Source organism: Phaseolus vulgaris, chromosome 2, assembly GCF_051622355.1.
Source record: "Phaseolus vulgaris cultivar YP4 chromosome 2, ASM5162235v1, whole genome shotgun sequence".
Classification (NCBI taxonomy): domain Eukaryota; kingdom Viridiplantae; phylum Streptophyta; class Magnoliopsida; order Fabales; family Fabaceae; genus Phaseolus; species Phaseolus vulgaris.
This window is the reverse complement of record NC_143499.1, coordinates 42608044-42622422: the sequence shown is the minus strand read 5'-3', so window position 1 is coordinate 42622422 and position 14379 is coordinate 42608044. Positions and strand designations below refer to the sequence as shown.

Here is a 14379-nt window from a genome sequence, read left to right as displayed (position 1 = left end):
TGACTACTTAGAGACATTGGCATCAGTAGCAAAGTTCAACAAGGTACTTCTTTCCGTTGCTGCAAGTTTTGATTAGCCATTGCAGCAGGTACAAAGAATGCACTCCTTAATAGAGATTTGGAGGAGGAGGTACATGTATCCTTAATAGAGGTTTGAACAGGAGTCTCATGCAAAAATGTGCAAGTTGAAAACAAACTTGGTTTGAGATATTTACCGTTACACGAAAAAGATCACACTGTTTGTGGGCGGGGAGTTAAAATAAAGTAAGAGTCGTTTATATTGACCATTTACGACAATGTCATTCTTATTGGAGATGATCTACCAGAGATAAATGGATTGAAGAATATGTTTTATGCAGAATTTGAGATAAAAACCCAGAAACACAATAATTCTTTTGATCTAATAAATTAGTTATGAGGTTTCTTGTTTTACCCTTTTCATTTTAGCTTCACAATAAATTCATGAGTAAATTAATTAAATACTGGGTAAAAATAAGAAAATATTTGACAGAAAAGTAATTAATCATATCTTGAACTTTGAAAATAACAGATAAACAGAAACACATCTTCCAAATCACACTCAAAGAAAACTTATCATTTCAAATTTATTGTCCAAAGAAAACTTTGATCTTCAAAGACTGAACTTGTACACATAGCATTGATCTCAGGAACCACAATTGAAAAAAAAAAACTCACTCAATCTACGTTAAACCAACCAAAGACCAAAGAAAGGAGAAAGAAAAGTAACAAGAGAGCACTGAGATTTGATTCCTAATAGACTCTAAATCGTTTTTGAGAGCGTGGAGAACGGAGGACGCGAGAAACGTGTTGATCTTCTCTCACACGTCCCCTGACATGGGAGACAACTTCAGCTTCTCGAACACGTCCCCTGACATGGGAGACAAGTTCACAGTTTGGGCTACCGGGAGCGACTTGTTGATGTGGGCGAGAAGGTCTGGAACATTGAGCGATAGTAGCTCGCTGACGTCGCAGCAGAACCTGGTTCCAGAGGTCGCAGCAGGACCTGTAGGAACGGAATTGAACCCGTAGTGTAGGCTGGATTGATTGCCAAAGCAGGCGAAGGAGTTGGTAATCGGTTCGCAACCACCGCTCCCTTTCATCTCTAGCAATTTCGATCGGTTTCATGGTCAAGTGTTCGATGAGCCCCTGACCGAAGAACCAGAGGTAGACGTAGGCCTCCCAGGCGAGGAAGTTTTGGCCGTCGAATTTGACGGGACTTACGACGGAAGTGGTGGGATAGGGGAAGGGTGTGGTTTTAGTGGTGGAGGTATCAGAATCATATGCAGAAGGAGAACAAGAAGAAGAGCCAGAACAAGCAGAACAAGAAGAACATGAAGAAGAGCCAGAACGAGCAGAACAAGAAGAACACGAAGAAGCCATCTATTCAGATTCCAATAAAGAAACACTAAGACTGCTCTCACACATGCATGCACTCTCTCTCTCTCTCTCTCTCTCTATATATATATATATATATATATAGCAAAATATACACATACGTATATACATACATCAATATCAGATTATAAATACGGAAAATCTATATTTCTTGATTTATTTAGGGAAAAAAATTTACAAACCAAATAATAACAATATTTAGATACACTTTCTTTAACCATAAATTTTCCATTTGTTTTTCTTTTTCTTGATATGTTTTTTTCTTGCATAATAAATGAATAAATTAAATTTTTATCTTTAAATCTTTGTGTAAATTCTAAAATAAATCTTAACTAACTAAATATTTTTTATTTAATCTTAGCTACACTATTTAAAATTATTTTTTGTCATTGTTATCTTTTAAATCTTAACTAACTAACATTATTTATTTATTAAAGTTTGAATTTTCTCCAACATTAAGTGCTACAAATAAATATTATTTTTTTTTGTTTTTTCTCTAATATTCTGAATAATTTAATTGATTATAATTAGTTTATTCCTACTTTTATGTATTCCAGAAAACCATACTTTTACCTGCATCACAATCCAATCAAAGATAAAAAAAAAAAATAGATATGGTTAATTATTTTATGAAAGAATTTTTTTTATCACATTGAACTGACATATTATTATAACCCTTTTCCATTTTATTATAGTTTAAAAATAACTTCGAAACATGTTGATATGTGGAGCCTATTCATTTACAGGGTGTTTGGTTGGATTTATTTACTCTTTAATTGAATTTGAAAGCTGTGAGAAAGTGTATTTATTCTTTATGATTGATTGGGTTGATTTGTAGTTTTTTTTTTTAAAAAAAAAATTAATAAAATTAAATTAAGGGACATTTTAGGGTGTCTCAACCCTTATACAAACCCTGCAGGCTAGAAGTACATAAAAATCTATTACATCATGCAGTGAAATCTCTGTTTATAACATCTGCTAAAAGCCTAAGTTTCTCAACAAAAAAAGCATGACAACACCCTAACATACACTAAAAAAAACTGGACCCCAACTCACTTACACATCCAGCATGCTCGTACCCACTTACCAAAAAGAAAATTCAAACTTATTATGTGTGCTGGTTTATACTTTGATCAACAGGACAAGCTCACTAAAAAACAGAATACACTCACCCTAATATCTCTTTATAAACTCAAGAAATTGGCTTAAAACCGGTTTCTTGTATTTCTTCAAAAAAACAGCAACAGGACCAAACAGTGTTGATTTGTAGTGATATGAAAGGAGAGAAAGAATAGGGAGGAGGGAAGAATGTTCTTTGTAATCAATTAAATTTATGGATTAGACATGAGGCCATGCATGTTTTAATTTATTAGAATGTTCTTTCTAATCAATTAAATTTATGTCTAATCAAATAACATTTTGACTTCATAATTGATTTGGATCTACTCTATTATTTTTATTAAATAAGGTGTTTTTACTGTTATGTGAACGTAATGTAACATAAGTTAATATTTTTTTTGGTTGTTAATTTGATATCAACTTAAACATTAATAAAGTCATGATATTGTACAACATATTAAATTTTAGGTTATAGATGAAGAAAAGTTACACTTTTGTTGTGTATCGTCTTATATTTGATTGTACATACCGAGTAAAGTCGGGATGTATTCTATTTTGATCTAAATCATGAGAAAATTGAATATGTCAACCTTTTCTATTTTGGTAGCTTGAGGTTCAAGTTGGGCAAGTCGACCTCCTCCATTATGGCAGTTCGAGGAGGTCTAAGTCAAGCATGACGACCTTCTCCATTCTTGGGACTACTAGGAATTGTGCCGAGTAAATTGAACCATCAGGTAGCCCGATAAGACTGACCGAATAGGCTCAACGCGTTAAAGTGGGTCTAGACCCAATTCGGTGATCTTGTTAAAATAATGTGAGGAAAAAAAAATCACCAAAGCCATCATTATTTTTGAATCCAATTACCCATCATTAAATAATGTATCCAATTAATTACCCATCATTATTTTTGAAAAAAAAAGGACAACTTATTAACTCCTTTTTATAATTAATTACTTTTGACTAAAAATGGTTAACTTCTTAACTCTTGTTATTATCATTTTGATATTTTGAAATGTCTTATTTTGGTTTCATGGTCAATATAGTTCGTTTTGTTAAATTAATTTTAATGACGTTTAAATCTTGATAATGTAACATAATAAATTCTAGATTTTTGGGCGTAAATTGTGAAGCTAGTGGCAGGCTGCATGCATAAGCTATCTGCGAAGGAACCTGGTCGGAGGCATGAGAACTAAGATTTTGAAGTTACATTAAGCAAGCAAAAGAACATCATAGTACTAAGAGAACTAAGATTTTGAAGTTTGAAAACAGCTGAGTATCTAAAGAGACATAATGGGTGTGCATGATGTATCACAAAGGTGGGATGTGAAATGGGTTGCTGCAAAGGTTCTCATTGCTGTGCTTCTTCTTGTCACAGTTTCCGCAGAGAGCACCACCTCACAATCCAATCACACTATAGCCGTTGATACCAATCTTCATGCTAACAAATTTTACCACCACACTTGGCCGGTAAGAGAGTTCACACATACTCTGATACCAACTTTCACAAAAAAATATGTTGTCATAAAATTTTGTTTCAATTTCAAATAGTCACTATAGTAATAACTTTATTCAGGGCAATGGACGTGGACAGTGTTTGCATGTCAAGAACATTGAATTGGAATTAACTGTGTTGTTTTTATTTTTGGGTTGTGTGCAGAGTATGAAATTTGGATGGAAAATAATAGTAGGAAGCATAGTTGGATTCCTAGGATCAGTATTTGGGAATGTTGGAGGTGTTGGTGGGGGTGGAATTTGACACAATAATCATATACGAATAACCTCGCATGCAATTTTTTTTGTAGGTTTTACATACAGTTTTTTCTTTTATTGTTTTCAATTGCGGGGAATTTATATTTCATTTAAAAACATACAATTCTAAGAAATTACACCCAGTGAAGGATGAGATGAGATATTAATCACATGGAGGCTCTTAAACATACAGAAATCAAAGATTGCTTCGATTCAACTTTAAAGATAAAGAAATGAAACACATACATAAATATAGAGAAAACCAATGTTGTGGCCTAAGCCTTGGCTTCCCAAGGAAATGTGAATTCAAAATATTTCTAGAGGATTAATTGTTGAAATTTGAAAAGTAATACAATGAATTTTCGTATTTCAAGTGAATTAAAGTATACACCAACATAAAAATACAAAAATGTGGCACTAATGCAACAAAAGACAATACAAAACTGCATTAAGGAGCCCTGCCCTTGAATGTTATGCCTTAATGTTTAACCTTGTACGTGCAAAGGTTTCCAAATCCCATGTACTCCTTATGTTCAATCTTTTGAATCATGTGTGCAACTCCAGATCCACCTGTGATCACATAAAAGCATTTTACATTTGGCTCATAAAACTACACTCTGCAAATAAAACCATCTTACACTTACCTAGTAAAACTGCACTAACACAAAGTGTGAAGGTTAGGATGAAAATGATCACAGATGCTCTCCCCAATACGGCAACCATCTTTCTCACCAAATGCTGTCCAACAAGTGAAGCAGCAGTGGCTACAGCTACCAAGTAAAGGGCTGCAACACCATATCCAAACTTTAACATCAAATACCCATAACATATCACAAGTTATTGCTTCATTAGGCTATTAGTCCATTAAAATTATCTACTACTAGGTGCATGCTCTTGGAACTAAGCAAAATTACTCCTCATCTACCACATTCTTCATTAATTCATGCGTACTAACCGTAACGAACAGGGAAACGTTTGAGAAGGTAATATTCCAAAGCAGCCATAGATGCAGAAAAGGCCATTGCCAAAATGGATGTAGCACTTGCAACCTTTGTGAAAAAATTACCCAATCAGAGTGGTTTCCATGAAAAATGTACATAGAGAGACTTGATGACAGAAAGAAGAATGAAAGGTACCTGAGGAGGGATTCCTAATCCAAGGAAAAGGGGTGCCAAGATGAATCCTCCACCAAGGCCTAACAAACCAGCAACTGTCCCGGCAAGTGTTCCACAACCACAAAATAGAATTAACTGCCACACTCGCCATTTTCGTTGTTGATCTCCCTTTGATGCTATCACTCTCTGCCCTTTGTATAGTCTCATGGCCTGGTATGAACTCATTCCTACAGCTATGGGGACCTAAATGACCAAAATAAATAAACAAGTGAATTCAATATTCACCATGATAATGACACTGAGGGTTTCATAGGTCCTACAACCAAAAATATATGAACAACTATGAGGCCATATTGGCTTCATTAAGGAGAGTTCAAAAATATAAGTTGACAACTACGGTTTCCAGAAATTGAATTCTCCTATAGTAGTTCGTACCTGAAGTAGATTCACGGCCCAATACACTTTAGAGCAAGTTGTTGCGTAATTCTGTTCCAAAAAAGAGGCATATATTATCATCATATTATGCTGTCAATGACTCCGATGCAAGAAATGAAAAACTCAATTTTTGAGTGCAAAAGCTCATAGGTACCAACTTTTCCAATCTCTAAAGAAAGTATCATGAACCAGACAGTGAAAAGATGTCCAAGTTCCGTCCAACGAATGTTCTCAACTATAGAAACCTGGATGACAGTTTTAGATTTCATTTGAAAGAACAGATGTTTAAAATATATGGAATCAATAACGTTCAGCATTTTATACTACCTTTTTCCTTGGCTCTTTAGTATCTTCTTTTGCAGGGTCTTCTGTCTGAATATAATGTGCAGCATCTTCTGGAGTTGCAATGTCTGATTAGATTCAAAAATAGCAAGTCATGTGTGATAAACACTTATATATACAGAAAGGTAGAATACAAATAATATCAAACCACTTACCACTAATCCGTGAATTCTTCTTCTTAGCTTCCTGGAATCATAACATTGATGCATGCTCAAGAATCAGAATACAAAACTTGAAAGAAATTTAAAGTACAAAAGAGGGTATTTAATGGAGCAATTAATTACCTTCTTCATAATGGTTTCTTTCTTCCATGTCTCAACACCCTTAAAGAAGCATTTAATTGAAAGCCCTGTTTGACATTCAGATCACATCAGATGAAAGAAATTAATTGAGCAAATCAATAGTGTCTCAATTTTGTTCAGTGATTCTTACCGACAAAAAGTATTATTAGCAAAACTGTTAGCATCCACTCAGGAAAAATGAGATTGAAAGCAACTCCAATACTGATTCCAAGCATCAACATTGGTGTGAAGAGAAGTGCTAAGTCATAATCAATCACAGGCAAATCAAGTGTGGGGTGTCTTTGCCTCAAATTGTAGAAAACAGTTGCTGTTGCTCCGCCAGTAATCATGCCTTCACCAAAAGTATGGAAACATGCATTTATTTTCCATCCATGTAAGTTTCAAAAGAATAGTATTCAAAAAATAGGTAAAAATAGCCACAAGTACAGAGCAGATAAGATGAATAGCTACTTATTAAAAGAGGAATTTGGCCATTTTCAGGTGATTTTGATATTCAGAACGCCTCTGTGGTTTAGAGGTCAAGAGTCCTGAATAGTTTATGCATATTAACATTTAAATCATGTGATAAATATACATTTTATAAAGATTGTTTGGTCCGACCTGAAGTGTATTGACATTATCAAGATCATCATATCTAAATGAAAAATTAATGTGAAAACACTTTTTTGGTGGTAAATCATGCAGAAGTCTTTTAAACAAAACCGTAATGGAATCACAGGTACTTAAAATGTGATGTTAACTAATAATATGATCACATAGTCGGAATTTCGTGAAAACGTTTTAATATCTAATTATAAAGGAAGGGGACACAATGGTAGTTCTTACATTTTGATATTGCTATTGCTGATTTTGTATCAAATCCAATAATGAGGGTAAGCATGGGCACAAAGATGCCACCTCCACCAACACCTCCAACATTCCCAAATGCTGATCCTAGGAATCCAACTATGCTTCCTACTATTATTTTCCATCCAAATTTCATACTCTGCACACAACACAAAAGTTAAAACAACACAAAGTTAATTTCAATTCAACGTTCTTGACATACAAATACTAATTCACATGCATTGCCCCGAATAAAGTTATTACTGTAGTGAGTGATAACAAAATCTTATGACAGCTTATTTTGGTATGAAAGTTGCTAGCAGAGTATTTGTGAACTCTCTTACCGGCCAAGTGTGGGGGTAATGAAGATTGCTATCAACGTCTAGAGTGTGATTTGACTCTGAGGTGGTGTTCTCAGCGGAGACTGTGACAACAAGAATCAAAGCAATGAGAACCTTTGCAGCAACCCATTTCACATCCCACCTTTGTGATACATCATGCACACCCATTATGTCTCTTAAGATACTCAGCTGTTTTCAAAATTCAAAATCTTAGTCCCTTTAGTACTATGATATGATGTTCCTATGCTTGCTTAATTTGCCTCAAATGAGCAGCACCATAAGAGTTATATAGATTTTTTCAAAATCTTCACTTCAAATAGGAACTTCCCTCGTAGATCATGTTATTTTAATTCAATCAAAATTTAGGTGCAAGAAAACAAATCTCAGGTCAGAATAATGCAGGCCTCTTTATGCTTTTATTGGTCTCTTGCTATCTCGTCTTTTATGCCTTGTGCTTCAATTTGTGAAACCATGTTTAAATACTTGTGAATTTCCATTTTCTTTTCGGTTTGTATTATGATTTTATCATAACTCCATTGGAATATTCCTTTTGTGGTTAACACTGTTTTGGCTTAATATTGGAATAGAATATAAACAACAATTTGGTCAAAATACCTTGAATTTTCATTATTTTTCATTAGGTAAAAAAAAAAGACAACTTTTGGCACCCCTTTATGCTAATCCTCCCACTTTATTGGTTTTGACGCCTAGTTCAAGATTGATTCTCTTAATTGTATTACTCATTTGTTAATGTTTTTCTAATGTTAAACTGTTGGGGTCGCTGTTCTATGGCTCAAATTAATGGTAAGCAAGGAGCATATATTTACCACTCATGAAAGACAAAAGTCTTTACGATGAAAAACTCCTAGGAGGAAGGAATAATTATCAGTGTATCTCTAAGGATGAAGCTGAATGTTATGAGTGAGAACTCTTCAATTGTTCTTCTATCTCTTAGAAGAGGCGTTTTTTTGAAGACCTAGAGTTCTGCTAGGGTTTCTTTGGAGATCCCCTCTCTTCTCTTTGGTTTCCTTTTCTCCTCCATTGTTCATGTTTGCTTTTTGGGCTCTTCATGACTAATTCCATTTTGTTGGGGTTGGAGGTAACCAACCAAACTCTCATATAATTGGTATTGTTTAATATTGATATATGACTTTCCATTCAGATTTTAGTATTTTGTTTTTATGCTTAATGCTTGTTGTGGTTTGATCATCCATAGTTTGATATTTGATTCATTGGGTATTGAAAAATATCTTTTGTAATCTAGAACCGAATCAAAATACCTAATGAAACTTGTTTCTAGGAATGAAACTTGACTCATTAGTTGTCTTAAACCTTTATTGTGAAAGCAAGTTTGCTTATTAAGTTTTCGAGGAATTGTTAAACAATAGTATTATTAAACTTCAAATACCATTGGAAGGAAAATTGTTTAAGTTCGTATATTTATTTCTTTAATTTACACACCATGTGTTACTTTCTTTCAATTGAGAACTCGATGGTTCATATAAACATTCTCTTCTAGATCTCCTTCAGAAAAAGATAGTTCTCACATACATTTGATGTAACTCCAAGACATAATAGGCTACTAGTGTCATGATAATCCGGAAACAATTGAAAATTTCTCTTTATATTCAACACCATCTTTTTAAGTAAAATCCTTCACAACAAGTATGGCTTTATAACATTCAAGATTGTCATGAGAGTCACATTAGTTTTAAAGACCCAATTGCAAATTCTCTTGCAACCTTCTTGGCAATTGTATAATGTTCCAAACATCAATATGTTTGATGGACTTCAACTCTTCTTTCATAACATCTAACCATTTCTCAAAATTATCACAATTTAAACTTATGAAAATGTAACCGGATCATTATCATTAATGCTTGAGTCTTTTATGAGACCTCCTTATTGCTACTTCTTGTGCTTCTTCTACAATAAGCTCATTTTGAATAATGGCTCATCATTGTGCTGCACTTCTTCATTGCCATTTATCACAACAATTAGAGCAACACTCACTTTATTACTAGAGGCACAAGGAAGTTGTACTCTAACTTCTCAAAAAGTGAGTTTGTTGGATCTCCCTTGGATGCTATGATTCTCTTTCCTTTGTATAGACGCACAGCCTCATATGAACTCATTCCTACAGCTATGGGAACCTGAAAGTAAATAAAGAAGTAAAATAGTCAGCAATCACCATGATAACGATATTGATGGTTCATTAAATTCTCTTAGTAGTTTATACTTGAAAAGATTCATTAGCCAATATACCCTTGAGCCAGTTGTTGTGTGTTTCTGTTGATTTCAAAACAGAGACATGTGTTATCATCATATTATGTTTACCAGTGCACAGAAAATGAAAAACTGAAATTGTGAGTAGAATAGATAAACATCCACGATGCAGTATGTGGTGATCAGTGTAATTCCTAAACAAAAGGAAGGAGACAAAAGATTGACAACTAAATTAAACAGTTGAGAATCTCGATGTGCCGATTTTTGCTGTTTTCCTTTTCTGTCTGAGACTAACTTACAAAACTGTTGATGTGCTGAAGGCTTGAAGCTTCTTTATGATCACCAATTTATTTATTTATATAGTTTTCATATGTACCAATGATTTTTAAATGTATCCAATTTTTAAATGATTTATAAAATTGACGAACATGATACTTTTAAATGTATCGAATGATGATGACATTGTATCACGATTTTACTGATATAGTGATAAAGTTCATCCTCGTCCATGCTGTCATGTGACAAAACAAAAAGAACTAGGCAAAAGATTGACAGATAAATTAAGCAAATAAGAAATTAAGATTTATTTAGGGAAAAAAGGATTTACCAACCAAATAAATACAAATATTTAGATACACTTTCTTTAACCAGAATTTTTCCTTTTTTTTCTTTTTCTAGATATCTTTTTTTCTTGCATAATAAATGAATAAATTAAATTTTTATCTTTAAATCTAGGTGTAAATTCTAAAATCTTAGATAGAATATTCAAAAAAAAAAATTAGTCATAATTATTTATTGTGTTATCTTTTAAATCTTAACTAACTAAATATTTTTTATTTAATCTTAGCTACACTATTTAAAATTATCTTTTGTCATAATTAGTTCTTGTGTTATATTTTAAATCTTAACTAACTAACATTATTTATTTATTAAAGTTTGAATTTTCTCCAACATTAAGTGCTACAAATAAATATTTTTTTGTTTTTTCTCTAATATTTTAATCAAATTATTTTTACTATCTAAAATTAATTTTTATTTAATAATTTTCTAGTAGTGTTTTTTTAAGAAGTAATTGAGTTTAAAGTTTAAGTTTAACTAATTATTATTTCAACTAAAGAAATGCCTAACATCGTAAGATGAATCTTCATCAACATTTATCTAATTGTTGTAGAAATTTCTCTCATAATATATATTACCAAGATTTTCATTTGATACTTAACATAATTTGTCATATAGTTTATTTTGTTAAAATCTTATCATTGAAATAAAATGTATACATCTTAACATAAATAAGTCTATTTTGAGATTAAAAACCATCTTAGGCATAGATGCAAAATCAATTATGCCCATATTATTGCTAAGTACAACAATCTGTCTATCTTCTACTAAAGCAAAACTTTACAAAATCCAATTAATCTTAATTTTAAATATTTTTAGAAGAAAAAATATCTCTATTGAAGTTAAATATAACTAAATCTTGAGAAAACAACATTATCATTACATAAATCAAATCTTTACAAATCTATAAAATATTTCGATTGAATCAAGTGTAGACTAATGAAGTTGATTATTATGTTGAAGTCATCTTTAATTTGGTTATCATTCGAGATTATATAATGATAAATTTTGAAACTTGTATTTATATATATATATAGGAGAGTCATGTTCACTGTCCAAACTTTCTCTATTATTCCTCCTACTAGAAAGTAAGTGATTTCATGTATTAGTGTACTTAAAATAATAAGACAATTTTGTTTTACGTATAAGAAATTGAACTTAACGGTTATTTTTAATGTGAGATTTGAAAGTTCATCATGAGACTTGAGAGAAAATTAATATTGTAATCTTAATAGTATTTATGGTGTGTTGTGTTCCATTGTTTGTGTTTTGAAGATGCAGAGTTTGGTTTGGAAAGCCCCCACTCCCTCACCACCCCTCACTCAATTCCCATCACTTGCCTCTTCTACCAACCCACCAAGCCTCTCTCTTCCTCACTCCTTAATCCCAAAATCCAAACTTTACCAGCACCCACCGAGTTCCACCACCTATGCTTCCATTCTCGACACTTGTGGGTCCCTCACCTTCGGAAAACAGCTTCACGCCCACTCCATAAAATCAGGTTTTCAAGCCCACGAGTTTGTTACCACCAAGTTGCTCCAGATGTACGCTAGACTCTGCTCTTTCCAGAACGCATGCCACCTGTTCGACACAATGCCCTTTAGAAATTTGCACTCATGGGCCGCCCTCCTGCGTGTCCACGTTGAAATGGGGTTCTTTGAGGAAGCGTTATTGCTCTTTGAACAATTGCTGTATGAAGCAGTGGGATTGGAATTTTTTGTGTTCCCTGTGCTGTTGAAGATCTGTTGTGGGCTTTGTGCTGTGGAGCTGGGTAGGCAAATGCATGGGATGGCGTTGAAATATGAGTTTGTTAAGAATATTTACGTTGGCAATGCTTTGATAGACATGTATGGTAAATGTGGGAGCTTAGATGAGGCCAAGAAAGTTCTAGAAGGAATGCCCCAAAAGGATTGTGTCTCTTGGAATGCTTTGATCACTGCTCGTGTTGCTAATGGACTGGTATACGAGGCGTTGGATCTCTTGCAAAATATGACTGCGGGTGAGTGTGGTTTAGCACCTAATCTTGTTTCTTGGAGCGTGGTGATTGGTGGATTCGCACAAAACGGTTACTATGTTGAGTCAGTTAAACTGCTTGCTAGAATGGTGTTAGAAGCAGGGATGAGACCGAATGCTCAAACCCTGGCGAGCGTTCTTCCGGCTTGCGGGAGGATGCAATGTCTACACCTTGGGAAGGAACTGCATGGCTATGTTGTTAGACATGAATTTTTCGCTAATACTTTTGTTGTGAATGGGTTAGTGGATATGTATAGAAGGTGCGGTGATATGAAAAGTGCCTTCAAAATGTTTTCCAGATTTTCAAGGAAATGTGCTGCATCTTACAATGCAATGATAGCTGGTTACTGGGAGAATGGCAATGTCTTTAGGGCCAAGGAGTTGTTTGATCAGATGGAGAAAAAAGGTGTAGAAAGGGACAGAATATCATGGAATTCTATGATATCAGGGTATGTGGCCTATTCTCTGTTTGATGAAGCTTTTAGCTTGTTTAGAGATTTGATGGGGGTAGGAATTGAACCTGATTCTTTCACTCTAGGAAGTGTCCTTGCTGGCTGTGCTGACATGGCTTCTATTCAACGAGGAAAAGAGATACATTCACATGCAATAGTCAAAGGTCTGCAGTTCAACAGTTTTGTTGGTGGAGCTTTGGTAGAAATGTACTCTAAATGCCAGGACATAGTGGCTGCTCAAAGGGCATTTGATGATGTAAGTGAAAGTGATCTTCCAACATGGAATGCTTTGATTTCAGGCTATGCCCGCTCCGATCAAACTGAAAAGATTGGAGAACTTCTCCAGAAAATGAAAAGAGATGGTTTTGAACCAAATGTATATACATGGAATGGTATTATAGCTGGTTATGTGGAAAATAAACGGTGTGACTCGGCAATGCAATTGTTCACTGAAATGCAGATTGCAAATTTTAGGCCCGACATATACACAGTTGGAATGATTTTAGCTGCATGCTCTAAGTTGGCTACAATTCAACGAGGAAAGCAGGTTCATGCATATTCCATAAGAGCCGGGCACGACTCAGATGTTCACATTGGAGCAGCCTTAGTGGATATGTATGCAAAATGTGGGGATGTTAAGCGATGTTATCGTGTATATAACAGGATATCAGATCCGAATTTGGTGTCCCACAATGCTATGATCACGGCATATGCCATGCATGGATACGGGGATGAAGGAATTGCTCTTTTTCACAGAGTGTTAGCTGGCAAAGTAAGACCGGACCATGTGACTTTTCTAGCAGTTCTTTCTTCATGTGTTCATGCTGGATCATTGGAGATTGGTCGTGAATGCTTTGATTTGATGGCAACTTACAGTGTGGTGCCCTCATTGAAGCATTATACATGTATGGTTGATCTGTTGAGTCGTGCAAGCAAGCTCTACGAAGCATATGAACTTATAAAGAACCTTCCAATGGAAGCCGATGCAGTGACCTGGAATGCTCTGCTTGGGGGTTGTTTTATTCACAATGAAGTTACCTTGGGTGAAATAGCAGCAGAAAAGCTCATAGAATTGGAGCCGAATAATCCTGGAAACTATGTGATGTTGGCAAACTTGTATGCTTCTGTGGGGAAATGGCATTATCTTGCTCAAACTAGACAATCAATGAAAGATATGGGAATGAAAAAGAGTCCAGGGTGCAGTTGGATTGAAGATAGAGATGGGATTCATGTGTTCGTTGCTAGTGATAAGACTCATAAAAGAACAGACGACATATATTCTATTCTGAACAGTTTAACTAATTTAATTAGAATGAAGCATATAAATCATTTATAACTTAGCAAATAGTTATTTATACCTGTTCATAATTAATTGATAACAAAAGGGTTATTTAATTTATATATTAATGATAATATAAAAGGGTTGT

The 14379-nt window shown here is 34.1% G+C and overlaps 2 protein-coding genes across 2 annotated transcripts; one reads left to right on the top strand and one right to left on the bottom strand.

Annotated features, from left to right (window-relative positions):
• Nucleotides 1-4510: 4510 nt before the first annotated feature.
• On the bottom strand, nucleotides 4511-7879 carry LOC137809784 (sulfite exporter TauE/SafE family protein 3). Its single transcript, XM_068610864.2, has 12 exons — nucleotides 7647-7879; nucleotides 7303-7462; nucleotides 6608-6808; nucleotides 6460-6524; nucleotides 6331-6361; nucleotides 6161-6243; nucleotides 5992-6078; nucleotides 5834-5884; nucleotides 5420-5641; nucleotides 5239-5332; nucleotides 4928-5068; nucleotides 4511-4853 (listed from the first exon to the last, which is right to left on the bottom strand). The coding sequence occupies exons 1-12, from the start codon at nucleotides 7809-7811 to the stop codon at nucleotides 4762-4764; spliced, it is 1392 nt and encodes a 463-aa protein (XP_068466965.1). The 5' UTR covers nucleotides 7812-7879; the 3' UTR covers nucleotides 4511-4761.
• Nucleotides 7880-11635: 3756 nt separating this feature from the next.
• Nucleotides 11636-14299, top strand: LOC137812243 (pentatricopeptide repeat-containing protein At5g16860). The gene has a single exon (XM_068614161.2). It carries the CDS (start codon nucleotides 11763-11765, stop codon nucleotides 14286-14288), a length of 2526 nt encoding a protein of 841 aa, XP_068470262.1. The 5' UTR covers nucleotides 11636-11762; the 3' UTR covers nucleotides 14289-14299.
• The last annotated feature ends 80 nt before the right edge of the window (nucleotides 14300-14379 follow it).

Excerpts from the sequence above, each read along its gene's own strand:
- LOC137809784 (XM_068610864.2), bottom strand. The coding sequence starts at position 7,811 with ATGGGTGTGCATGATGTATCACAAAGGTGGGATGTGAAATGGGTTGCT. Across the intron at positions 6,244-6,330 it reads GAAGAATTCACGGATTAGTG|ACATTGCAACTCCAGAAGAT; the intron begins GTAAGTGGTTTG and ends GAATCTAATCAG. Across the intron at positions 5,642-5,833 it reads GGGCCGTGAATCTACTTCAG|GTCCCCATAGCTGTAGGAAT; the intron begins GTACGAACTACT and ends TTGGTCATTTAG.
- LOC137812243 (XM_068614161.2), top strand. The coding sequence starts at position 11,763 with ATGCAGAGTTTGGTTTGGAAAGCCCCCACTCCCTCACCACCCCTCACT.